The sequence below is a fragment of the Pleurodeles waltl genome, chromosome 1_1 (assembly GCF_031143425.1).
Source record: "Pleurodeles waltl isolate 20211129_DDA chromosome 1_1, aPleWal1.hap1.20221129, whole genome shotgun sequence".
In the NCBI taxonomy this organism is placed as follows: domain Eukaryota; kingdom Metazoa; phylum Chordata; class Amphibia; order Caudata; family Salamandridae; genus Pleurodeles; species Pleurodeles waltl.
In genome coordinates, this window is record NC_090436.1 from 51527930 (window position 1) to 51554576 (window position 26647).

General features: G+C 45.1%; 1 protein-coding gene across 1 annotated transcript in view; it reads left to right on the forward strand.

Annotated features, from left to right (window-relative positions):
- The first annotated feature begins 7052 nt into the window (after positions 1-7052).
- LOC138285693 (polymeric immunoglobulin receptor-like) overlaps positions 7053-26647 on the forward strand; it is a 164025-nt gene continuing 144430 nt past the window's right edge. Inside the window, exon 1 of the mRNA XM_069226397.1 lies at positions 7053-7448. Coding sequence (XP_069082498.1) covers positions 7409-7448 — 40 coding nt within the window. The 5' untranslated portion in view covers positions 7053-7408. The remainder of the gene's footprint in view (positions 7449-26647) is intronic.

Here is a 26647-nt window from a genome sequence, read left to right on the forward strand (position 1 = left end):
AGGTACCCACCAAACAACAGGTCAGCTTCCTACAGTAATGTTCAATCACACTTTCCATTGAAAAGAGATTTATTGATTTACATATAACTTTTGACCACTTGGATGAATTTGCATGAAATTTTGAAAAGCATTAGCATTTTTAACTACAGTGTGGTTTGCCAAGTTTGATGGGGATGCGTTCAGGGGAAAATAAGTTAAGGTGGATGCAGACTTTCCAAATCACACGGTGCTACTGTGTGACACACAACATCAGGTCTCTTCACACGGTCACCCAGTGAGGAGCCGATACCACACTGTTGCCTGGAAAACAAGCTGAAAGCCACTGTAAAACGTGGATTTTCAGCTTGTTTTCATAAGCTTTTAACTGCTGAATCCATTAATTGGTGGTACTCCAGTACATGAACACTACCCCAGCAAGTTTATTTCGATGGAGGCTGTGGGCGGGGCTGGGGCAAATGTGTCTTGTAGGTGTTTTCAAAATCATAAAAGAAAAAGGCTCAAATGGAATAGATTTGGCATCACAAAAACTGGAAGCCAATAACCTATCAGTTGTTAACAAAACTGTGCAGTGCACATACAAGACACTAAAGTTTGATAGCCCAGACCTGATGGGGCTACAAATCACGTTCCAACAGGATTTTACCATAATCTTTGTCAATGTCTATACTCGTTCGGTTTCGCGAGGGGTTGACTTCCAAGTTTTAAAACAGCTTCTTGATTTTCTAGACACCTTACAATCAACCTCCTACCTAATAATAGCTGGGTATGTAAATTGCACTTTTGAACCCTCTGTGATACTAACTGGTCTCACGGAGGATGAAGATCAAACATGGGGGATTGCACAGCTGACTAGTGACAACAACTGCCCTAATTCCTGTGTAGCTATCCAATTGGCATCCCTTTGTTTGAAACATGGTCTCAGGGCATGCAATGGCCACATGCCCTCTGACCTGGATACTGCACCCACTTTCAAACGTGGTTCAATTACAAGCGTAATCGATTATTTCCTAGTGGATGTGAGATTGTGGCCCTTTTTGAATGATATGAAAGTGGATGCTAGAACCGAAAGTGACCATTATCCCTTGCTACTCTTGATGTCAGGCGATGTTTTTGGTAGGACCTTGAACAAACAAACTACTTTGGTCCCCATTCCTACCATGAACATCACATCTACTAAGGTGAAGTGGCCAAAGGTCCAGTCAAATCCTTATTTGCTAAGCGAGATTTATCAGGCTTTCATAGACATCCTTGCTCCATACAGTGACCATGATTCCAATGATATCCCCTTCTTATCCATACATGAAAATATGATCATTAGATTACAACGTATATTCTATAGGAAGGTTGGGGCAAGATACCAAGGAGCTACTTCTAGCTCATGGTTTGATGAGTCCTGTCATACGGCCAAGAAAGGATTAAAAGGTGCCCTCACGGATGGAACCCATGGGGAAATACAACTAGCTAGACGTATCTATAAAGAATCCATTACCCGAGCAAAAAAAATCTGGGAAGACACTACCTGGCAGGAGTTGTTGGATGCTACTCAATCCAACAACAATAAATTGTTTTGGGAATTGTTAGGTAAGCGAGAGAAAGAGGGCAGGATTGGTGTGAGAAGCCATATACAGCCAGAAAGATGGGTCGAGCATTTTTCGGGCCTATATGGAAAAATTGAGACCCCCACAATTTCAGTTACAGGGGAAGCAGGCCAAGATTTTCTCCCTGCTCCTGATGAGCATCACGGGCCAGCTCCCCTCGTAGGGGGCCCACAGGATTCTAAGAGCCATATCCGCTTTACTACCAAAGAAACAGCCAATGCTATTAATACGCTAAAACTTGGGAAAGCTCCGGGCCCAGACAAAATTCCGGGGGATCTATATTCGTCAGAACCAATAGTCTGGACCTGGTACATCAACACACTCTCCAATAAAATTGCTGAAGGGGGGCAGATTCCCACGACATGGAAGGATGCAGAAATTATCCCCATCCATAAAAAGGGTAATGCAAACTTCCCGACAAACTATAGACCAATCAGTCTAATTGATAACATCCAAAAAATATTTGCCAAGCAACTTCTAGGTAGATTAACCCATTAGGCCAAAGATCAGCGCATTCTTTCCCCTCTTCAAGCTGGATTTCGACTAAGGATAAGTACAGTAGATCAGGCCTTTAGATTGGCCATTCTGTACTGGAAATATACAGCCCTGGCAAAACAACCATTGTACATCGCTTTTGTTGATTTGAGATCAGCATTTGATCTAGTCCTGAGGGAAAAGTTGTGGGAGGTGCTGCAAAAAATAGGGACTCCGGACAACTTAATCCAACTTTTGAAGCGGTTGCATGAGGACACATATGCGCAGGTGAGATGGGGAAACTCAGGCGAACTAACGGACAAAATCCCCATAAATAGGGGTGTTCGACAGGGTTGTGTGTTGACACCATTTTTATTTTCTATTTTTATCAATGAGGTTGTACAGGTTTTAATGACGTGCCAGAATGATGCCCCCACCTTATGCGCCCAAACAATTTCGATCCTTCTTTTCGCTGACGACTCTCTTCTTATTTCTAAATCTACCATGGGCCTCCAAACTCTTATCAATAGATTTAACTCCTTTTGTCAAGATCACGGCCTAGAGCTGAACCATAAAAAAAACAAGTTAATGGCGTTCCGTTCAGGAGTGCAGAAGAAATGTACTATCCATTTAGAAGGGATCCTCCTGGATAAGGTTTCTTCCATTGATTATTTGGGTATAAGGTTTACTGATAATCTGAACTGGGCAGAACAGATCAATAAAAGTGTGGGTCGCCTGCAGAACGGTGCGGCATCAATCCTGCGTTTCTATAGGGGTACAACAGTAAAAACTGTCTCCCTGGCAATTAAGATCTATATTGCCAGAGCACAGGGTGCCGCCGCATACGGAGCAGAGGTCTGGGGTTTTTCTGACTGTAACAGGCTCACTATCAGTGAGAACAGTTTTGCGAGGTCCTTGTGTGCCTGTCCCCCTAGTACTCCATTGATACCACTGTTCTTAGATCTGGGCCTGAGACGCATAGCCGATCTCATTATTTTAAGACCATTATTATATTGGATAAGACTATGGACTGTCCCTGAATTAGATGTTTATAAGACCTCACTCCACGACCTGCTAATGTGCTCCAACTCAACCTCTATTCCTTGGGTTAAACATGTATCCAGTTGGTTTAATAAACTTGGCCTCAGCCATTTTTGGGAGGAACCCCATAAACTAGAAAAGGCTCACTCCATTGTACTGAAACGCATATATTGGTCCTATGTACGCAATGATTATATCACCCACAGAACCTATGGCACCTTAACAAATCGTTTTACAGATTTTAAGTGGTATCCACAATATGAACCATATTTAGACAATATTCCTGACATTCTCGGTAAAAGCTTATATGCCAGATTCCGTTTCGGGTCGTTGCCGCTGAAGTCATTGATTTGCAAATGGGGTGCAAAAACAGATACAAGTACATGCCCGGTTTGTGGTGTAAAATCAGAAACGTGCGAACATTTTATGTTTTTTCGCCCTGCTTACTCTCTTCCTAGGTCTAAGTGGATCCGTCACACTTGTCGCGAAATGGGGATAAGAGACTGTGCCTCTGCTTTGAGGATCCTAAAAAGTCAACATTTCACGGTTTTAATACTTGCTGTCAGTAAATATTTAGTAGTAGCATGGCGAATACGCAATTCCATTGCTAGGACTGTGTTTTAATTCAGAGCCCTACTTTTACTTTTACTTTTAAAAGAACTGCAGGAGGGGAGCTGAAACCGCATTATGGGGGTCATTCTGACCCCGGCCGGCGGCGGAAGCCGCCGGCCTGGCTGGAACCGCCAGAATACCGCTGCACGGTCAAAAGACCGCAGCGGGTATTCTGGGTTTCCCGCTGGGCTGGCGGGCGACCGCCAGAAGGCCGCCCGCCAGCCCAGCGGGAAACACCCTTCCATGAGGATGCCGGCTCCGAATGGAACCGGCGAAGTGGAAGGGGTGCGACGGGTGCAGTAGCACCCGTCGCGATTTTCAGTGTCTGCATGGCAGACACTGAAAATCTTGGTGGGGCCCTGTTATGGGGGCCCCTGCAGTGCCCATGCCATTGGCATGGGCACTGCAGGGGCCCCCAGGGGCCCCACAACAACCCATACTGCCAGCCTGTTCCTGGCGGCCAAAACCGCCAGGAACAGGATGGCGGTATGGGGGTCGGAATCCCCATGGCGCGCAGCAAGCTGCGCCGCCATGGAGGATTCCCCAGGGCAGCGGAAAACCGGCGGTACACCGCCGGTTTTCCATTTCTGACCGCGGCTGTACCGCCGCGGTCAGAATGCCCAAGGGAGCACCGCCAGCCTGTTGGCGGTGCTCCTGCGGTCGTTGGCCCTGGCGGATTTTACCGCCAGGGTCAGAATGACCCCCTATGTGTATTATGTGTACTGAGAATTTTAATTGAATCATGCTTTTAGGCACTCATGTTTATATTTTTATCCATGTATTATTATTATTATTATCATTGGTTTTATTCTTATTCCTATTATTATTATTGTATATTCGCTTTGATGATCGATTGATCGAATAAAGCATGTGTTTAAACAACCTATCACTTGTTATTTGAGTGTATATCTGGAAAGAAAACATCTTCTCAAGATACTGATACTAAGACAGAGTGAAACAAATACCGGTATTTCTGTAGGGATAAAACAGGGTTGCGTACTAGCCCTCCTGTTGTTCAATTTGTTCATCTCAGACCTAAACCCGTCTTTGGATGAAGTGGGGTCACACAGGCCAAGTCTTGGTGGAAAGGAGCTATGTGACATCTTCTATGTGGATGATATGCTGCTACCAGAGTAGGTCTTCAAACAGGCTATCGGAGTATGCAATAAAAAATAAATTAGAATTCAACAAAGTTATGCTTTTAAAACGTAACATCTCTAAATCCAGGAAATGGCACCTTCATGGGTCATCAATAAAGAAAACATTACCATCAACCTAGACTAGAGAGGGTCATTTTGAGCACACAAAAAAAAAGCCATTGCAGCAAAAGCGGATGCTGTGAACTTTGCCTTCTCGAACCTTAGGAAGCATCTGTGGGGGTCACAATCTTAAAGCCGTACTGACGGTGGTGAGATCAAAGCTGGTCCTAACCTTGACGTATGGAGGTGAGATCATGCTAGGGGATGACACTGACATAATGGAGAAACACATACTGCGAATATACAAATGAGTGTTTCAGTTGCCAAAGTCTGCCGCTCCTGCCCAAGTAAGACATTAGCTAGGCAAGGCGCGTTTCCAAGATGCTCTCATCGTCTCAGGAACGCCCCTGAAGATGCCCTTGCACTTCTTGTGTGGACAGAAATCAATTTTGAACAGAGGAAACAATCTTTTGCTATCTATTTGCAGAACAGTCTAGAGAATGTGGGACTCTCGGACATATGGGAACAGAACATCAGTGATTTCATCTTCAAGAAAATACTGACTACCTGTATCCAGCAGAAGAGCCGCCTGGAGGAACAAGAGTTATTGGCCAAGCGAGCGCATATGAAATCTGTACGTAACAACCATACTTTGACCTCACCTTCTCCTTGACCATCAAGTAGGGGTTAATGAGACTGTGCTTTGTCCTTCTCCCAACGCTGGAGTTCATACCTAAGTGGCAGATCAAGGGGCACCTGAAGAAATTTGTGTCGCCTGTGCCATCTGACAATTGAAACACTTACGCACATTGTATGTTTATGCCCAAAGTTATTAGCAGAACGTAGGGCCTTGCTGCGTAAAGCATTTATTGCCCTGGGAGTAAGGTCTTGCAGGGCAGCGGTCATTGTGTCCCTCAACCCACAAAACCCCATGTTGAATGTGCGCCTGGTGCAATGCTCGGCCATTTCTAATAGCAAGATGAAACTGACTGGGGTGTTGGGTGGTGAGAAGACCATAAGGTCAGGTTGTGAGACGAAATAGAGTCCTCCTTCCCCTCTACTGGGCATTAAACCACCCTATGCTTGATAGGCCATGACCCTTAGAGGTAATCCAAGAACAAAGTATTAGGATCTATTGAGTTTGTAGTGAGCTATCCTGTCAACCAACTGCAGAGCTTTAATAAACCGCCTTTGGGGGTTCTTAGGTTCATGGAAAAGCAGTTGCTGGAAAGTAAAACAGCCCTGCATTTATTTCCCGTGCCAAGCATGTTATGTATCATTGGCCATGCCGAGCATGTTATGTATGATTGGTTGTCGCTCTAGAGGTAATCTCTGTTTATTACATAATGCACTTTCTGTTTTGCAGCATGTACCTTGGGCAGGACTGGTCACGCATGCCTTAGGGGTAATTCCTGTTATTGCACGGTGCATGTTCAAGTCCATCAGGTACAATCAGACTGTGAGTCGCCCGGTCTAACACTGATTTAATTTCAGCAAAGTACTCTGTTAAGGAAATAACTTAGTTGGAGCACATGGATAATGATAAGGCCTCATATGTGTACAGGGTTCCACGGGATTATTTAAAAACAGCAACTTGAAGTAAATCAGCCTAGCATCTACTCTTTGTACTGAGCACTTTAGGTAAGACTAGTTAGGCCTGCTTCAGAGGTGTATTGTACAATGCACTTACACACGTATCTCCTGTAACAAGCATTTTACGTTTCAAAGGCAACTCCTGTTTAATGCATAATGCACTTTCAAGTCTAAGATGTATTTATCAAACTACGAGAGGCCCGGTTAAGTTTTAATCGCGTGTAATTAAATGATGCTATTTGCACAGTGACCAGGCTGAAGCAGACAGAAAATACTCAGGTCACAAAGAGTGATTTATGTCTAATTAAGGATATTTGAGTGGTATTTAAAGTGTTTTTTCTCCTAGTCTTTTGATCTGTGTTCCGTTTATGGTTTTAATTAATTATTAAACTAAATATATACTCAAATATATGCTCAGTGGTGCTTTCCAGCGAGGGAGCCATAGAGAGCAGATGTGCAGCACCAGAGCAGACAGGAACCAGACACTTCCCCTTTCACAGGAGGAAGCCTTTCACATCCGCCCTGGCAGCAGCACAGACACAGGACGGACAGCACTCACACCAGACCTGCCAGCAGAGCCTGTCCTGCCTCTACTGTGGACTGGTGGCAGCCAATAGTGACACATCTCTGCCTATCCTTGGATGTGGCCGTGGTTATCACCAGTATCTGTTCCTGCTAAGAGAGGGATCCACTGTGGCCCATGCTCAGCTGACACTCGGTTTATGGCCAGCTCAGGCTCTGGAGAAGCAAGTAACCCCTAAAGAACCTTCATACTGGAACCAGCAGATCCATGGGACCAACCCTGAGGGGCCAGAAACACTGCCTCGCAGATCAGTGGTGAGACTGAAATACAGATAACATTCATTAACAGGGGAGAAGCAGATAAGCAGAATGATTGCACTGATTGCTTTGGTTCTCGTCTTCTCGACAGGTGAGAATTGATCTTATTGTATTTTATTTTTGGAGTAATTTACTTGTATGTGTGCAGAACTCAAATTAACTTTGCATAATTAATATATGTAAGACCAACTAGTATAACATATAGAGAAGTCTGTGATGAATACCAGGCACCTAACTACTATGCAGAACTCCGTGCTGGTGAGTAGTGGAGACCAAGGATTCTCAGTTGTGGCACCTGAACTCTGGAACCAGCTTATCTGGGCTGTGAACCGTAAATGGACTGTGATGTAATGTTCTTTAAGGTGGTGAGTCTTCAGCTCTTTCAGTGCAGAGCTCTATGAGTGACGCAACCTATTCTGAAAATGAGTCTAGCTTCTGTCAAGAGACAGTTGAAAGTAATCAAGAAAGGTGTAATATGGGTTTCTGTAAAGTAAGGAATTTATTGTTTAGGTATAAGTTACCAATATGTCTGCATCCGAGCTCCCACCAAGTCAGCTCCGTTTAGACATTGTTTTTGCAATGTTACTGAAAGGCTTAGAACACCACATGGGTGGAGGTGTGGGGAACAGTGGGTGTTTCAGGACTGTTTTCTCTACCCTGTCCCATAGTATTCTCTACCCTGTCCCATAGTACCACCACTTTACGAACTAAATATGGGAATTTGTGAGGAATATTTTATCCCAACATGAATGTCTCTTTTAACATTTCTGATGGGTTAGTTTCCTTTGTGAGATATTTCTCCCAGTTGGGCAACTCATCAAACCAGCTCACTGCATGTTGTAACTGTGCCGGTGCATCTTATAGATATAGGGCAGGCAGTCCTAGTGAGAGCTTCACAGTGGCCAGTTAAACCCAGTTATATTTTCCCACCCAATTTAGAAAATACAGAAGCATGTCTAATTCCTTGAATAGTTTAACCGTCCTTGGCACACATAATTCTGCAATATGTAAAGGTATTATGGTAGAAAGACCATCTCAGCCAATTATATCTTTACCATGATAGATCATTGTAGTGTTTTAGATAATTCTAGTGAGCATATCAGCCTTTCCAGAACCCTGTCCATATTTAATTTGAATCACTCTTGCCTCTACATTTATGCAAATTTCAGGGAAGATTCTTGCTTCAAGATAATTGTCTAAATCCAATTGGGCATGTTCATCCAGTCTCTAAAGACCCCCCAAGTAGAATTATTTTTGTTATTTTCCTCAGTTAGTAAATAGGTCTGAAATACTTTGCAATCTGTCACGTTCCTTGCACACAAGAGTTTCTCCTAAATAGACCAATGTGTCAGCATTCAACAATATCATATACGTTCTGTCAACTAGCTCTATCCCTTTGTGCTAGACTTATGAGCAACTTACACCCTAGTGGCTCCATAGCCAATGTCAATAATAGCAGGGTAACATGGCATTCTTCTCTGGCACCTCTTTCTACTTTCCACTTTTTAGGATCAAAATTTCCATTCAGACTCATAACTAGGCCTGGGTAGAGTTCCCAGAGTTCTGCTATGTGGAACTCAACAAAGTTCTGAAAAACCTCTGCAGTGCTCCGCAGACTTCTGTGAGCAGTGGAATTTGGGTGAGTATGTAGGAAAGTTTCCTCTTTTTGGCATGCTTACCCCATTTTCTGCCTGATGTCAGGTTACCCCATTTTCTGCCTGATGTCCGTGTGCTTGACTGTGTTCACTGGGATCCTGCTAACCAGGACCCCAGTGATCATGCTCTGTCTCCTTTAAATTTTGTCACTGCATACTGATAACCCAATATTGCACCCAACATTGGCATACTGGTGGCCCCTTATAAGCACCTTGTGTATAGTACCTAGTTACCGAGGGCATTGGGGTTCCATGGGATCCCTATAGGCTGCAGCATTTCTTTTGCTACCCATAGGGAGCCCATGCAAATGCTTCTGCAGGACTGCTCTTGCAGCCTGCAGGAAAAGGTGTATGCACCCTTTCACTGCCATTTACAGTGCACCAGGTCACTTATATATCACCCCTATAGAAGGCCTTCCAGTCCTGAGGGCAGGGTGCAAACTACCGGTATGTGAGGGCACCCCTGCACTAGTAGAGGTGCCCCCACAACCTCCAGGACCATTTTTCCAGACCTCTTGCCTGAGGAGATGCCATTTTACATGTGTACTGGACATAGGTCACTACCTATCTCCAGCTACATAAGGGAAACTCCGAACATAGGCATGTTTGGTATCAAACATGTTGGAAGCATACCCCCAATGCTTTTGCAAGCATAGGTTGTATGATTCCATGCACTCTGGGGGCTCCTTAGAGGATCCCCAGTATTGCCATTCCAGCCTTCTGAGGTTTTCCAGGCAGCCCCACCTGCTGCCACCTTTCAGACAGGTTTCTACCCTCCTGTTGCTTCAGCAGCTCAAGCCTAGGAAGGCAGAACAAAAGATTTCCTTTGGGAGAGGCGTTTTACACCCTCTGCCTTTGGAAATAAGTGTTACAGGCTTAGGAAATGCTTTGAAGGGCACAGATGGTGCTCTCCTTGCATAATCCCATGTACACCGGTCCAGGGACCCCCAGTCCCTGCTCTGGCATGAAACTGGACAAAGGAAAGGGGAGTGACCACTGCCCTGTCCATCATCACCCCAGGGGTGGTTCTCAGAGCTCCTCCGAAGGGTCCCTGTGTTTTGTCATCTTGGATTGCAAGTTGGCATGGAACTCTGGGAGCATCTGAATGGCCAGTGTCAGCAGGTGACATCAGAGCACTCCCCTGATAGCTGCTTATCTGTTAGCTGACTGTTAGAAATGGGGCCTTTGGTTGGCAGTCAGGTTACCCCCTGTCCAAGCAAGGACCCTCACTCTAGTCAGGGTAAGTCACACACAATCCAAATTATCCTGTGCCCACCCTCTGGTAGCTTAGCACTGAGCAGTCAGGCTTAACTTAGAAGGCAATGTGTAAAGTATTTGTGCAATAAATCATGCAGTAACACCATATAGCACCACAAAAATACACCATGCAGTGTTTAGAAAAATATATAATATTTATCTGATAAGATGCAGGTCAAAACGATTAAAATGCAAAAATATATGTTGAGATATCACTGTAAAAGTTATGTAAAGTGTCTTTAGACTTTTAAAAGTAAACAAAGTCTCTTTCAAGCACAAAGTACCTGGTTCGCATGCAAAATCTCTGCAAAGAACCTCAGAGGGGGAGATGCGTGGAAACAAAGGGGTGTGCGTCGATTTCTCGGGCTGCACACGTCGATGTGCCGTTTAGTTTTCATGCAGGGACGGCTGTGCATCGATTTCCGGTGCTCGGTCGTGGATCCTCTTCAGGTTGCGGGATTTTCAGACGCCCAGGAGACGATGCATGGATTTCTTGTGCTGGCAGGATGAAGTGGCACGAGCTGCGTCGATCTGGTGGGCATTGCGTTGAATTTTTTAGCACACGCCAGGCGCTGCGTTGATTCGTCTCTGGAAGTTGGGCTGCGTCATTCCGGCTCAGCTGTGTGTCAATTCAGTGGGCCGTGCATCACATTTCTGGTCGCTACGCTGGTACTGTGTGACTCTTCTCATTGCGAAGTCAGGCTGCGTCATTCCTGTTCGGCGTGTGGTGAAATTTTCACCACGGTGCAAGCTGTGTGTCGTTTCTGGCAGGCTGTGTGTTGAATTTTGCCACACAAGGAGTCCTTCCTGTTCCCTGAAGTCTTTTTGGTCCTGAGACTTCAGGGAACAGGAGGCAATCTCTATCCAAGCCCTTAGAGAGCATTTCTTCACCACAGCCAGAGAGCAGCAAGGCAGCAGGGCAACAGCAAGGCAGCAGTCCTTCACAGAAAGCAGACAGGTGAGTCCTTTGGGCAGCCAGGCAGTTCTTCTTGGCAGGATGCAGGTTCTGGTTCAGGTTTCTTCTCCAGGAAGTGTCTGAGTTGGTAGGGGCAGAGGCCCTGTTTAAATACCCAAATGTGCCTTTGAAGTGGGGTAGATTTCAAAGAGTGATTTAGAAGTGCACCAGGTCCCCTTTCAGTTCAATACTGTCTGCCAGGGTTCCAGTAGGGGGTGTGGCAGTTCTTTGTGTGAGGGCAGGCTACTGTCCTTTGACATGCAAGTGTCAGGCCCTCCACCCTCCCAGCTAAGGAAGACCCATTCAAAATGCAAATGTATGCAAGTGAGGCTGAGTATCCTCTGTTTGGGCTGTGTCTGAGTGAATGCACAAGGGAGCTGTCAACTAAACCCAGCCAGATGTGGATAGTAAGCACAGAAAGATTTAAGTGCAGAGAAATGCTCACTTTCTAGAAGTGGTATTTCTAAAATAGTAATATTAAATCCAACTTCACCAGTCAGCAGGATGTTGTATCACCATTCTGGCCATACTAAAGATGACCTTCCTACTCCTTTCAGATCAGCAGCTACCACTCAACAAATGTCCGCGGGTAGCCTCAATGTTAGCCTATGAAGGGAGCAGGCCTCACAGTAGTGTAAAAACAAATTTAGGAGTTTTACACTACCAGGACATGTAAACTACACAGGTACATGTCCTGCCTTTTGCCTACACAGCACCCTGCCCTATGGGTTACCTACGGCATACCTTAGGGGTGACTCATATATAGAAAATGGGGAGTTTTAGAGGTGGCACGTATTTTTAAATGCCAAGTTGAATTGGCAGTGAAACTGCACTCACAGGCCTTGCAATGGCATGCCTGAGACAAGGTTAAGGGGCTACTTAAGTGGGTGGCACAATCAGTGCTGTAGGCCCACTAGTAGCATTTGATCTACAGGCCCTAGGCACATATAGTGCACTCTACTATGGACTTATAAGTAAATTAAATAGTCCAATTGGGTATGGTCCAAGGTTACAATGTTTAAAGGGAGAGAGCATATGCACTTTAGCACTGGTTGGCAGTGGTAAAGTGTGCAGAGTCTTAATACCAGCAAAAACAATATCTAAAAAGTGGAGGGAGGCAGGCAAAAAGTTAGGGGTGACCACCCTAAGGCTGTCAGGTCTAACACTGACCAATCCCCTTTCAGGGCTATTAAGGGTGTCTCTCTTGGGTGGTTCTTCAGAGTCGTATTGCAAGACGCCAGCAGGAATCATCTGTATACTTTACTTCACCTTCTTACTGAAGAAACTGCATCTGGACCCTCCAGGAACTTAACAACTGCAACAAAGAAGCAAAGTCACTCCCCTGTTTCAGCAGGAATCTCTCTGCAACGACGACTGGCTGTTTTGTTCCCCTCTCCTGATGAGTTGCATAGATCCTGCATCACAGGTGGTAGACTGTAGTGGTCCTGACAATCCTCACGTCCTACTGTCCAACTTTGGTGAATGTAAGAGCTTGCCATCCCATGCAAGACAGTATCCCTATGCACAGCGTGTTTTGCAATTGGCAAGGTTTGTTGGCATCCTTCCACAAAGTTCTTCAGGCATCATGCACCTTCGTCCCCCAGCACTCTATCCTGCGATGCACAGTTTCCTGAGTGGTTCTCCAGCGGCATGGGATCCTTTGTTGTCGTGCTGCATGGGACTTCATTTGTACCTTCTTTGTCTCTATGCTGTGGGACTCCTGTGCACACTGCCTGGTCTTCTGTGGGCACTCCAATTTGATGAGAGCCCCCTCTGGCTCTCCCTCATGGGAAGAGCCCACCTGGTCTTTCCTGGTCCCAGGCAGCGCCATTTTCTGCTAACGGCGAGCTTTGCGTGTACCAAGGCTTGTTGTTGGAATCCAGCAACGTAAACCAGGCTGCAATCTTTCATCCGGCATGGGACATCATCTGCACCAACCAGGAACCCGCATCCATCTTCTTGGGTGCAGTACTGACTGTTGTTCTTCACCAATGGTTCTTCTTTTGCACCTTCTTCCGGGTTAGCAGGGGCTCCTGTTCTCTCTGGACTCTTATGTGTTTTTTGGGCTTGGTCCACTTCTTCCACAGATCTTCAGGTCCAGGAATCCACTGTTAGTGTCTTACAGTTTCTTCTCGTTCTTGCATAATCTTCTTTCTCGTGTTCTTGTGTGTTCTAGTGTGTTCTAGTGAAGTTACTGTGTTTCACTCCTGCTTTCCTGGGCTCTGGGGTGGGTTCTATAACTTACCTTTAGTGTTTTCTGATACTCCCAATGCCCCTCTGCACATTACACTTGCCTAGATGGGAATCTGACATTAGCATTCCACTTTCTTAATATATGGTTTGTGATCCCCCTAGGCCCATTTCTAACTATTGTGATTTTCACCCTGTTTTTCATACTAGTGTACATATTGTATATATTACTTACTTCCTAAGGGAGTATAGTCTCTAAGGTATTTTTGGCATTTGTGTCACAATAAAAAAGTATTTTTATTTTTGTAACACTGAATATTTTATTTCATGTGTATGAGTACTGTGTGAATAAAGTGGTATAGCATGAGTTTTGCATGTCTCCTAGATAAGCCTTGACTGCTCAGCTACAGCTACCTCTAGAGAGCCTGGCTTCTAAACACTGCCAACATTTCCCTAATAAGGGATAACTGGACGTGGTCTAAGGAGTAAGTACCATAGGTACCCACTACAAACCAGGCCAGCCTCCTACAGAGTTGCACTGTTTGCACTGAATTTCAGTGCCAGGAGTTTCTCCTGTGCTGTAAAATCAGGGTGAACGGTATCACGCGGAGCGCCAGAGAGTAATAACTTCTTTCTGCCGCTCAAGTAGATTTTATATTCGAGCAGCAGCATTCTCAATGCAAGCAGCAGCTTTCTCAAAGTGAGCAGTAGCGACCTGTCACGACCACCCACATTCAGAAATCTCACTTGCCAACTTAACAATTTCTCTTGCTCGCCAACGTAACGTTGGCGAGCTGCCCAAGAGAAAAAAACCTCTGCGCAGCTTCACAGAGTTTTTCAGAACTCCGCGCTCCTTGTGGAGTGGGGAAAACTCTACGAACTTCTACAAACTTCTCCAGTGGAGCTGAATTCTTTCCCCACCCCTACTCTTAATATGGGTTCTGTATACAACAGTGTGACAATGCTTGGACCAAATCCCATCTTTTCCATGACTAACCGTATGTTTTCTCATCCCATTGTGCCAAATGCTCGCTCAATGTCGAGTGCATACGCTTCCTCTGATGCTGACAATGCATGTATTACAAATGTGACCCTTCTAATGTTATGCATCGCCCTTCTATTCAAGAGAAATCCGGACTGATGTTCAGGTATTATTGTGCTTATCACATTTTGCTCTTTTCATACAAACATTAAGGGCCTGATTTATACTTTTTTAGCACCACATTTGCATCATTTTTTGATGCAAAAGCGGCACAAACGTACAAAATTCACGCTTTTGCATCAAAAATTTAGCCAAATGCGGCACAAATAAAGTATAAATCAGGCTCTAAGATACTTAGGGGCATAATTATACTCCGTCTGCGCCGAATGTGTGTCAAAAATTGTGACGCACATTCAGCGCAAACGTTGCCCCGTATTTAAACTTTGGCGCCCGCGGATGACAAAATTCCGCAGTGTGCGTCATTTTTTGGATGCGGCATCCCGCCTTGCGTTAATGATACGCAAGGTAGGCGTTCCCGTCCAAAAAATGACTTAAACGGTCGTGCGTCGTATTTATGCTTTCGGGCAAAAATGACGCACGGCCGGGAGGCGGAGCCATAAAATGACGCACAGCACGATTTGCAGCAAAATTTAACACCTGGGTCAGGGCAGGTGTTAAAATGGGGCAAACACACCTGTATTTAATCAGAACACACAGAAGCAACAGCAGAGCAGCAGAGCAGCAAAAGGGAGACATGGAGGTGATTCTTATCCAGCGTGCACGCAGACGCAGAGCCCAGCAGCTACAACAACACCAGCAGGGACCCCAAAGGCAGCGCAGAAGGCAGGAGAGGATATTCAGCCCCAGAACAACCCTTCATGGCCTCAGGGAACACGACATCATCCAGAGGTACAGGTTGAACTGGCAGGCCATTCAGCCGCTGCTGCGAAACATTGAGCCACAGTTGGCACCCACCTTGCTGACACCCCGCACCATCCCAACAGAAACCAAGCTTCTTGCCGTACTTCACATGCTGGCAAGTGGCTCTTTTCAAACAACTGGTGCCCTGGTTGCGGGAATATCACAACCATCATTCTCTGCCTTTTTGCCCAAAGTACTGGATGCCATCATTGGACTTACACCCCACCACATCTACTTCCCTAACACACTGCAGAAGCAGCAGGAAACAAAACAGGGGTTCTACCTCATATGGGGCTTCCCACACGTCCTTGGTGCAATTGACTGCACACATGCACGCCTTGTGCCACCTGCTGCAACTGAACACCTCTACCGCAACAGGAAGCACACACATTCCATCAATGTGCAGGCCATAGTCGATCACCAAGGAGTGATCACCAACATTGTGGATAAATATCCTGGGAGTGTCCCAGCAAAGCAACCCTCTGGGAAACACAACACATACACCACAACAGCAACATGTGGACAGGAACACACTGAGGTCGTGACATCGCTAGCCATGTTTGATAGGTCTGCAGTGAACCTGTCACACATCTGAAATTACTGTACAGCCTAATGTTAAGACGTCAATGATTACAACTTGTTTAGTGGGTTGCCTAAATGTCACCTTGCAAATTGTAAGTGTCCCAATGACGTTTACATTAATCCATTGCATAAGTCTAAAGGTATGGGATGTCCAGGGTACATTGATATGAACATGTTAACAACACTGTCAATTTTAACCTGTGTATGGAACTATCATCTCACCCCCAGTGAAGACACAGGGAACAACTGTGTCACAAGTCACAATGCTAGGGAGGACACACTGTACTGCAAATCCCAAAACAAACGGTCAGCAGCCAAACACTTGTTCAGCCAAGGAAACAACACGATGCAGATGGTACATCCTACAAGCCTAGGATACGACATTATAACACAAAAGAGTCACAGACAACACAAGACAACTACTGCCATGAAAGGTCATTTCAATAGGGCTAGCTACATCAACATGATCCCATTCATTTTCTCTTGCAGCTGATCAGGAGTATGGCATCCAGCCATGGATAATGACACCTATTGGCAACCCGAGTACTGCAGCAGAGCATGCCTACAACGACGCACATAGGAAGACACGCACCATAGTTGAGAGGACCTTCGGCATCCTCAAGTCAAGGTTTTGGTGCCTCGATATCACTGGTGGTAGCCTCCTATATTCCCCGGAGATGGTCTGTAAGATCATCCTAACATGTGCAATATTGCACAACATTTGCATCAAAAGGAACATTCCCCTCCTGAAACCAGAGCCACACATGCCTGAAGAGGAGGAAGAGGAGGATGCTGGCCTGCAACATGAGGGTGAACTACAGAACACAGCCGCTGGTATACGCAGGCGGCAACATATCGTGAACAATTTCTTTTAAATATAAGCAACATCACCACTTTAATGAACTAATTTAAATAAACACCTATAATAATCACCATATCATGGTCTGACTAATCATTTTTGCACACCTTCATCTCTACTTATCAGAATAAGAGTGTTGCCTCATGGAGCATTGCTGATATACTGATTAGGACACTGAAAATCCCAGAGCTAATGTGATGCATAACATGCAATGGTCACATACACACACACACTGTAAAAGACATATATCATGTGCATTTCTCTTTTGAAGGCCAATAGCAGAGGACCACACCTATTTCACACAACCATGTTGAAATCAAGGTCCAACGCAGCATATGGCACACAACTAAGACACCATCACTCAATAAGGGGAAAACAAGCCTCATACATGAGGCAGTGGATGTGCTATTGAATCAGTAACAGGAATGTCTGACCAGAACCTTGACAGCAGTTATTCCAATTGCATCCAATATTTGAAAGGACTATCTGTGACCAGAGTTCCATAGAAGATGTACATAGACAACACAAGTGACACACATATGAGCAGCATTGCGCACATGACATTCCATGTACATGTCAGCCAATTTCCTAACTCCTGACACACCCATGCACCTGGTCACAACCCACCTGTCTGAAGAGGTCCCTGGAATACTAAGATGTGTACCATGGTATTCCATCCTCTACACAAACAGACTAATAATAGCAATCCAGTGTGCTACACCCTTTCCTATGGTATGCCATTGTCATAGAACATCTGACCGCATGGACGTCAGGTCAATTAATACACTAGCTTCTAGTTTCTAAGCCCTGTTAGCACCTGTAGATTGCTTCCCATGTGAAAATGTCTGTTGGCCATTAGAATGCAAATCTCACCTACAGGACTTGTGAGAAACAGATGCAGCCCACACCTGTGATCACCTCCATGCACAGCACCCATTTCAGCAAGCACTGCCCTGCTGATGCCTGGAACAGCATAGGAGTTGCCATTTCATCAAATACACTGTTAAGCATTGATACTAATTAAGCCATGTAACACAGCCCTTGGGTTCATATGTCACCTTCAAAAACACAGGACATACACAGTTTGAAATGTCAACTCTCTAGTTCGTCCTCCAAACAGTCTTAGTCAGACCGCTGATTAGGTAACTTGTCAAATTGCTGGATCCACCCTGCATTCTGTCAGCCTGACTGGCATCTGTCTGTGCATCACACTAAAGTATCCCTGTGTCTACATATGTACCACACTTGCATTAGCAAACCTCTCATTCATCAGGGGGTATTGGGCTTCTTCAGTGCATACCCAAATACATTGTATAGCATCATCTGCCTTTTAACTGTACCATTTGAGTTAAATCCTCAGTGAAAAGCAAAATTCATGGCCTATCACTTGTCTGGGTCTCATTTATGCATGAATGACAAAGTGTGACAGTGTCCCAGGGCCGTATGCAGGGATTGGGTACGGGGCCTTCAGCAGAACCAGCAACCTCTGATAATGTCTATGAAAATCCACACATGTCAGGACCCTGACAGCTCACACACAGAATCACAGTGCTCACAACATATTGATGGGCCATGTGTGGTTAATAGCTGCGAGAATAATCAGCACAGAGGCTATGATGTTCCCAGATGCAGTGGGAATTGCAGAGGCTAACCTGTAAACAAATGTTGGAATGAAACTTGCCGGAACATGACACCTGAGGCATTATCTCACTCAGCACACCAAGGTTGCCCTGTTGACTGTCTCATTACACATCTTTAGTGACAGGGTGGGACCATCCCCATGTAGGTTCTCATGTCCTCATCCACTTTACTCACATTGATCAACAAAGGATACTCAGTAGATATAGGAATAGCTGCCACTGACTCATGATGACTCCTGGACTGAACTGTGACAAATTACACCCCAAAAAATATACAGCATCATCATTGCACCACACACATGAACAAGACACCTATGTGCAATTGATCACTGGAAATATGTGGACACGTGATGCCTCGTCTGCTGGTCCACCACAGCCACTTGAGAGTTGTGGCTCACTTCTATGACCTCAACTGTGGTGTCATCATACATTTGTGATTCACCTTTGTCTGTCTGGGCAAACAGCATGGTACCCACTTCCTCAATGCATATGTATGACTCACTGTGGGATTCACCAACTAGTGCCTAGGAAGCTGTTACCAAAACTCTAGGACATAGGATGTTGAAAATTTGGACCATTGACATGAACAAGCGTCTGCCATCTATCTGGTGCATGCTTTGTCACATGTGGTGTCTATGTTACCCTAAATCTTGGAAGTTCACATTACGGATGTTGCTACATGTATGACTGACACATGTCCTCTCTCATTTCCACAGTGACTTGCATCTAAGGATTGGACACATTCATACAAGCATATGTGCAATAATGCTTCATGTGATACACACACACTTGGTCAACAAATACATTAGTTGCCAAAGCACACACATTGAGCCAAAGGCATTTAGGTATTGTACATATGTACGTCAAATTGCTATCCTCTCCTTATGCCAAACATGCCCAATTTGTGCAACACATATATGTAGGCCACACATATGGCCATCTAGTGCGTCAGCCAACCGTAAAAATACTGTGAAGGAAGTAGCGGATCATGGTCCTCGGCAATATGATGCCACACGTGAACATACACCATCAACACCATAGTGAGTGCAATCAGTCTATCTCTGATGTGTCCCAAATGTAACATAACATGAAAACAGAAAAATGCCCAAAACCAGTTCATGCACTGAAATTTTGACGTTCCTAGCGTTATGCGTCATTTTCTGACCACCAATACTGTATTTGCGCCATTTTTTTTTACACGCAGGAGTGAACATTAGGCCGCATCCAGATATTTGTACAGGCCATGTACTATTATTTGGATATGGGCTAATTTGCACTCCTGTGTGTAAAAAAAAAAAGACGCAAATACAGTATTGGCGGACAAAAAATGACGCATAACGTGAAAAAGGGCGGACATTTTATACAGGAAATGATGAAATAGGATATCCTGTTTACAGATTATGTACAGTGGGTGTACTTTCACTTTCACTTTGCAGTCTATGATTCTTCTAGACTGTGTGGCTTTGTAGAGAGTGGTGTCCTTAGATTTTGTGCTTTTTTGTCCTGTGTGCTGTCTCTATTGTCAATTTGTGAAATAAATATTGTTGGTGTATACTGTCCTACTGTGTTTTGTGTACATTTGTCCATTTATCTAGTGTTTTTGTTGTTTGTGGGAGTCTGTTGTGGGTAGTGGTAGTTTGGGGATAGTTGGGCCCTTTTAGTGGTTAAGTTTACTTTTCTTCTGTATTTGTACACCTACTTTCCCCCTTTTCCCCTTTCTATTTCTTTAACCCCTATTCCCTTTCACATTTACACAATGTCTGGTAGGCCACGTCTTGGCAGGATGGGTGAAGAGGAGTTGGGGGCTTCATATGGCTTGTGTGCTATTTCTTGCCACTGATGATCGAGGCAGGGGGCAGGGTGATCCAGGGGTATCACACAGAGGCGCACAGAATCCAGTGGGGAAAGGTGCTGCATCACCTGCAGCGTGTGTATGCCAGCCAGAGGAGTGACCACCAGATGAAGCACCGGTGGGCTGACCTCATCACCTGGGAGCAGGATCTCTTGGACTACCTGGGAATCATGATTGGTGGCCCTGTTGGTGAGTACTAATCATGTAAATGTGCACGATTAAATGCTCTGTAGTGACATCAGATGATTTGTACTATGTTTGCCAGCTAACTTGCTGACTGTGTGTAATGCTGGGGAAACATACAGGGATAATTGATGCACTATGGGAAGGATCACAATTGCTAGCTGTCAGGTAGCACGTGCTCAGCAAACTTACAGGATGCTTTCCCGTGAAGTAAATTGGTGCGGCCTTTGTGTCAGACAACCAAACAAAATAGGAGTCAATCATGTCTATATAGGGCACTTTTGCCAGAGAAGTAAAGATGTACCAACATATTGGCTAACTTTGTTGACCAATAGCTAGACTTACTTTAGAATCACTACATGATGCAGAAAATGAGTGCTGGCTTCACGTCAATTGATTATAGCAAAGTGGCTCAGACATATGTCTCATGTGAGTCTGGTGAGTGTGGAAGGAAAGCGTTCACGGAAGTACTATGAATGTTTGGGATTATTGTGGTCCTTTATCTTTTTGGATACATGTCAGATCTGGATTTGGAAACATTGTGAAAAGGTGGAAGGTGCCCTCAGCTAACATCTTAGAATGTTTGTTGGAGTTAGTTATGCCACATTCCAATATGGCAGTCCAAAGGTATGCACATGGGTTCACATCTCCATGGTTGGTGCAAATCACCATAGCTGGGTCACATCAAATGAATAAACTGTAACAACAGGATGCTTAAAAAAGTCCCTGCCCGTCCCTCTGTACATTGTACCTATGTGTCATAAATGTGTCATGGCCACATAGCATGTTTGACTGGTAATGCAGTCCTCAAGTAACCAGGCTTTGGATGTCTCTCTTGGATGCACCTGATGAGACGATTGCACTCCATATTTTTTTCAGGTCACCAATGACTGGGCATGTTTGCCACCACATGATAGTTAGGGTCAATGCATGTGTGCAGATATGTGTGTAACTGGCAGATGCAATATCATCAAGTCTGAATGGCTACCATTTCCTTATTCAGCCTACACGTTGTATATGTTAATGAAATTGTTGGTCTGTGCACAGATTTTTAGTACATTTCTTCCTTCCATGCCTTACAGGTGGACCGGAACCCTACACTGTGGGAGAGGTGGCTACATTTGAGGCCCCAGACCACTCCAGTAAGTGTTGATATGTCTGTTATGTGTTGTGTTTGCTGGTTATGGACTTGTGTGTGTTGAACGCATAGCAAGGTGTGATGCGTTGGGCAATCATTTGTCTTGTTCCATGAGTGGGATTTCAGTTTCTCAAATGTTTTGAGTTGGCCAATGCGTATCCTATGGTATTATCTAGGGATTGTAGGCCATTCCTGTAGGCACCACAGTGAGTACTGGGGTGAGTCATGTGGATGACACTTGTATCAACAAGAGTTGCACTGGAAGTCAGCTCAGATTTAGTCAGCTTGTCAGACCCACATTCTCCAAGATTGGTACAGCAAATTGCTTTCCAATAGACCTCTGCTTCCCTATTTACCAAGGTACTTATTAAACTGTAGGTAGAACCTCCTAGCAGCATGTACTTCCACATGTAGTGCTACAAGTATATGGAACTTAAGTGCAATGGCCTAGGTGTGCATGCTAATCATGATCATGGATGTTCTTGCAACTCTGTGTCTGATGTAAGTTAGGCCTTACTGGAAGTATGCGTTGTGTACCAAGTTCTGCATTTCCTGACATGTGTGGCCCTATGATTGGTCTAGGGTTTGCTGACTCCCAATTGTTGATAGACCTTACCTGTGGTGTGTGTGTAGAGCCAAACACGTGGAGTTTTCTATACACTCCTCGGTGTACATGTTGTTGGAAATTGATAGTTGTTTACCAACCCCCCACCCTCAAACACAGGCATGGGTTTGTGAATGGGATACCTAGTACTGATGCTACCAGTATGTTACACATACATGTGAATAAGTGACTGTTTGGTTGGAACCTAGTATACGCACTCAGGTTTGGCACTTGGTACTATACAGGCATTTCCAGTTACAACTTGCAGACCATGTGGCTTTAGTTTTGCATTCCGTACACTGACATTTGTAGCCCAAGTCTTGGCGGTGGATATGCAGCATGATTGTTAGCTGATAAATGGCAGAACTCAGATAGCAAGTCAAAGCCAGTTGTTACCCATCTTGTAGGTTATGGATGTGCTATGTGTGATGTGACCTTTGTAGGCTGGCCTGTCATGTACTTCCTCAGGGACATTCAATGATCTGTATTGTGATATGACCTGTTACAAGTTCAGTAGATGTATTGTCTGATTAACTTCTTGTGCTATTTCACACAATGCAGTTACTAATGTAGGATATTTGCATTTGTCTTCACAGCTGCAAACATGACTCCAGACCAGGTCCGTGAATTCCAGCAGCAGGCCATGCAATACCAGCACATCCTGCTGGTGGAGTCGGGGTTCAGGAGGATGGCCCGTCGATATCGCCATGAACGGGCCTCCGGGGCATGGAGGGCCTTCCCACAGGGTGGCCCTACTTTGCCCACCACAGCCACCACCAGCACAACCACCACTTCAAGCCAGGTGGCCCCACCCACAGCTAGGACTAGTGAGCCTACATCTGCCGGACTTCCAGGCCCCAGCATTGCTACAGGTGCAGGACAGCCCACTGGCCGTGGCTCCACACACACACAGACCTCCTACACCGGTACCCAGACTGCCCCAACTCCATCTGTTGACCCTGCAGCCTTCCACAACATGAAACAGAAGATGGACCGTGTGCGGCGCAAGTTAAGCCACCTGAGCCGGGATGTGCGCCACAATAACCGGCGTGTGAAGTCAATCAAGAGGACCCTCCGCAGGGCAACCTCTAGACTGTTTTTGATATGGACATGATTCCCTCCACTCCCTCCTCTTTTCTTGTTCTTATACTTAGTGGGCTTAGGGGGCTTAGTGTTAGGTCAGTATAGGCTGTTAGTTTAGTTAGTTTTAGTGGGTGGAGGTTCTGATTGTTTCTATTTTTTCTTATTACATGTGTGGGCGGGTGGGTGGGGGGCTATGTTGGGGTTCTTGTGTGTTTAATAAAAAACAAATAAAAAAATAAATAAAAAAGAAATATATATATATTTGTTTAAGATAGTATAGTATGTGTTTAGGTTAGTATGTGTTGTCCTCCATGTGTCCCGTCTCATAAGGGGGGTGGGGGGTGGATGTTTAGAACGTTTTGTTACATGTGATAAGTAAGTGTAGCTTAGGTTAGTTAGGGACAGTTGTGGGTAATGAGTAGTCAGGGTAGATTAGGGTAGGTAAGATTTTTCCCTCAGTTTCCTCTTCTGTGATTAGCATTTAATAAATATTAGGTTAACCCTTAACAGTATGTGTTAAATGGTACTTGATCCTGGGCTTGGAATCAGTGTACATGAATTTTGTACTATTACATTTGTGTCCTATGCTACATACAAATCCCAACTGAGCTGTAAGATTGGCAGCTACCTCAGAGCTACCTTGCAAAGTTTCCACCCTTCGTTGCAACCACCAATCACAGTTAATATGGATGACAATGTGTTTCTGTTGATAAGTGTGTTTTCTACGTCACAAACAGTGCTTCCAGACTTGGTATTGGGGGAACAGTTTTAGGCGTGACTGCAGTGTGATGATCAAGGACACCCTTATAAGATGAGTTCTCGTAGTCACTCTAGTATTCTTGTCTTCATGACTCACATACGTCATTTGTGACACAGTTCAGCATGATTACCTATTTGTATGTAAACTCAGACATCTTCATTCATGCAGTTTTTGTAGTGTTTGCTTAGATTAGTGTGCACTGTTATATGTGTTGGTATTGCTTGGTGACAACATTTTGTGGCCACTATTTAAAGACTTAGATATCCCTTGAGGAAGCATTATTCTGTCCAACACAGCATGATGGTGTATGGTTTCTCACTTCATCAGATATGTCCCTCAGGATGGGCAGAGTATGATGCAATCATGGCCACTGTGCAGATTTATCTGACTACATAATATCAGGACAGTTGTATTGACACACTATATAATATTTGACAGTAGGCACAATTCAGTTATCTACTGCACAGTTGATATGTCACATTACCCAGAGACAGATTTGTTGTGTAAGTGCTATTTATTGAAAAGTGCTGTAGTGCTATCTGTACATTGTCCATGATTGTGAGTCCATTATAGTGACATCTTACATTGTGATCCTACACAAGGGGTTACGGAAATGCTTTTGACATGCTGGGGTTGATGTTTCAGACAGTGCAGAGGGACATTATTTGCCAATGAGTAGGAGAGAGACAATCACTGGGCAGCCTGAAAAGATATACAGTGGTAAGCAGAACAGTCATTAAGTAGAGTTGTTGCAAGACTGGCACGTTACAAAGCGCAGGACCTTGGTAATAGTTGGCCATGTGGCAGGGACTAGTGCTTCCGGGTACTTTTCCTTGTGAATGGGATCTGTTCCATGTCTTCTTCTGATGTGTGTGTTGCCTCCTCTGTTATTGGTGGTGGTGGTTGTGAAGGGGCAACACACACCTCAGTGTTAGAAAACTTGGAGTCAGACATCCCGGTCACTGCTACCTGTGAAGGCCTTAAGGGCAGTACTGCAGCAAGGAGGATCTGCTGGTTCTTGAGAATAGCAGCCACATCACGATGGTAGGCAGCCAGGTCGGCCCTGAGGGGTTCAATGTTGCATTCGTGCACACGTTGATAGGATTGCTGTTGTAGGTGTTGGGTCAACTGTATTACAGCTGTACTGATTTCCTTCTGGGTTTTTTGCTGTTCCTGCAAGATAGATGTTAGGGCTTGCATAGCTGCTGCCTGATCTGCAGATGACATCATGCACGGACGCACCCCCTCAAGGCTGGCTGCCATAGTTTGCATCCCCACCCGCACCTCCTTGGCCAGCTCACGCTGTACCCCAACTACAGTTCTCTCAAAGCTGGTGCCTGTGCCGTCTGAGTCCTCAGCTGTATAGGAGCTGGCAGGTCTTACAATTGGCGTGGTGGGTGGATCCTCTGCGATGGCTGCTTGTTCTGTGCTCCTCCTTGTGACTGAAGGTGGGGTCTGGAGGGTTTCAAGGACCTTTTGGATAGCTCGTCATCCATGTCATCCGGGTAATCTGGGACAGGCATATCCGCAGGAGATCCATCTTCCTCTGCAATGAAACAAAGTACAATTAGTGTGTCTGTGTTGTGGCATGAGTGATGTGACATGCCTGCCTTGTGATGAATTCACATTGTGATCTTGTTTCGTGTTCATTGCTCCAGCCCTTCAGATGGGCATTCTCCCAGGCCTATGGCTCACCTGCATGTCACATGTATGTTATTACGTTATTAGACTTGTCGGCATCATCTCTTGTAGGTGTTGGTTTTGACCAAATAGAGAATTGCCACCTTCTTGTCCTACTCAACCCTCCATCTACATCCATTCTCATGGTGAGACCTTTCACTGGCTGTGGGTGTTCTGATGGCACTGGCAGCACACTTAACAATCTGGACCTACCCCAATCTCTGATCTTTCACATCCACTTAAATGTATTTGACATGTGGCATATCCTATGCATACAAATGTTATGACACAATATGGATGTTGGCATTGGTAATGTGTACTGCTAATGTTGGGGAATGTGTGGTACATTGGATTGCCCTGATTGTCGCAACGGTGTCCTATTTCCTCCTCTGACTGTGCAGGTGTATGTCAGTGACCAGTTACATGTGCCCCCCCCCAATGCTGTTGTCTGAGCAGTATGACATTTGGGATGTTACGTGGTGACCCAGGCACAGGATGGACCCTGACATCTGCAGCGTGGGTATGTCCTTAGTGCTTTGTAGCTCCTTTTGTTGTTAAAATTGGCTGATGTCTGCAACAACTATGGGCATTGACATTTGACAGTACTGGGGCCCTTGTCCTTTTTCAGGGGATTGTTGAAGTTGTCATCCTCAACCCCCTAGTTTAGGTGTGTATGATCCATAGGGAGGTTACTGCCATTGGCTACTTGAGCTGCACACAGAGCGGAAGTGGTAGTGGCAACTGTTGTCGCAGTTACATTCCAGTTGTCGGTGGCTAGAGGGTGTTAAGAGGGCCCTAATTAATGTGGGGGGTATGGTGGCTGACGTGTGCCAGGATGTCAGCTTGATGTTGTGGCCTTCCCTCCTGGCGTGGATTTCCTTTTGCTCCATCGTTGGCATGGCAGCATGCCCCCATGGGACTGTTGTTGGTGTAGTTTAATGGTATGCCC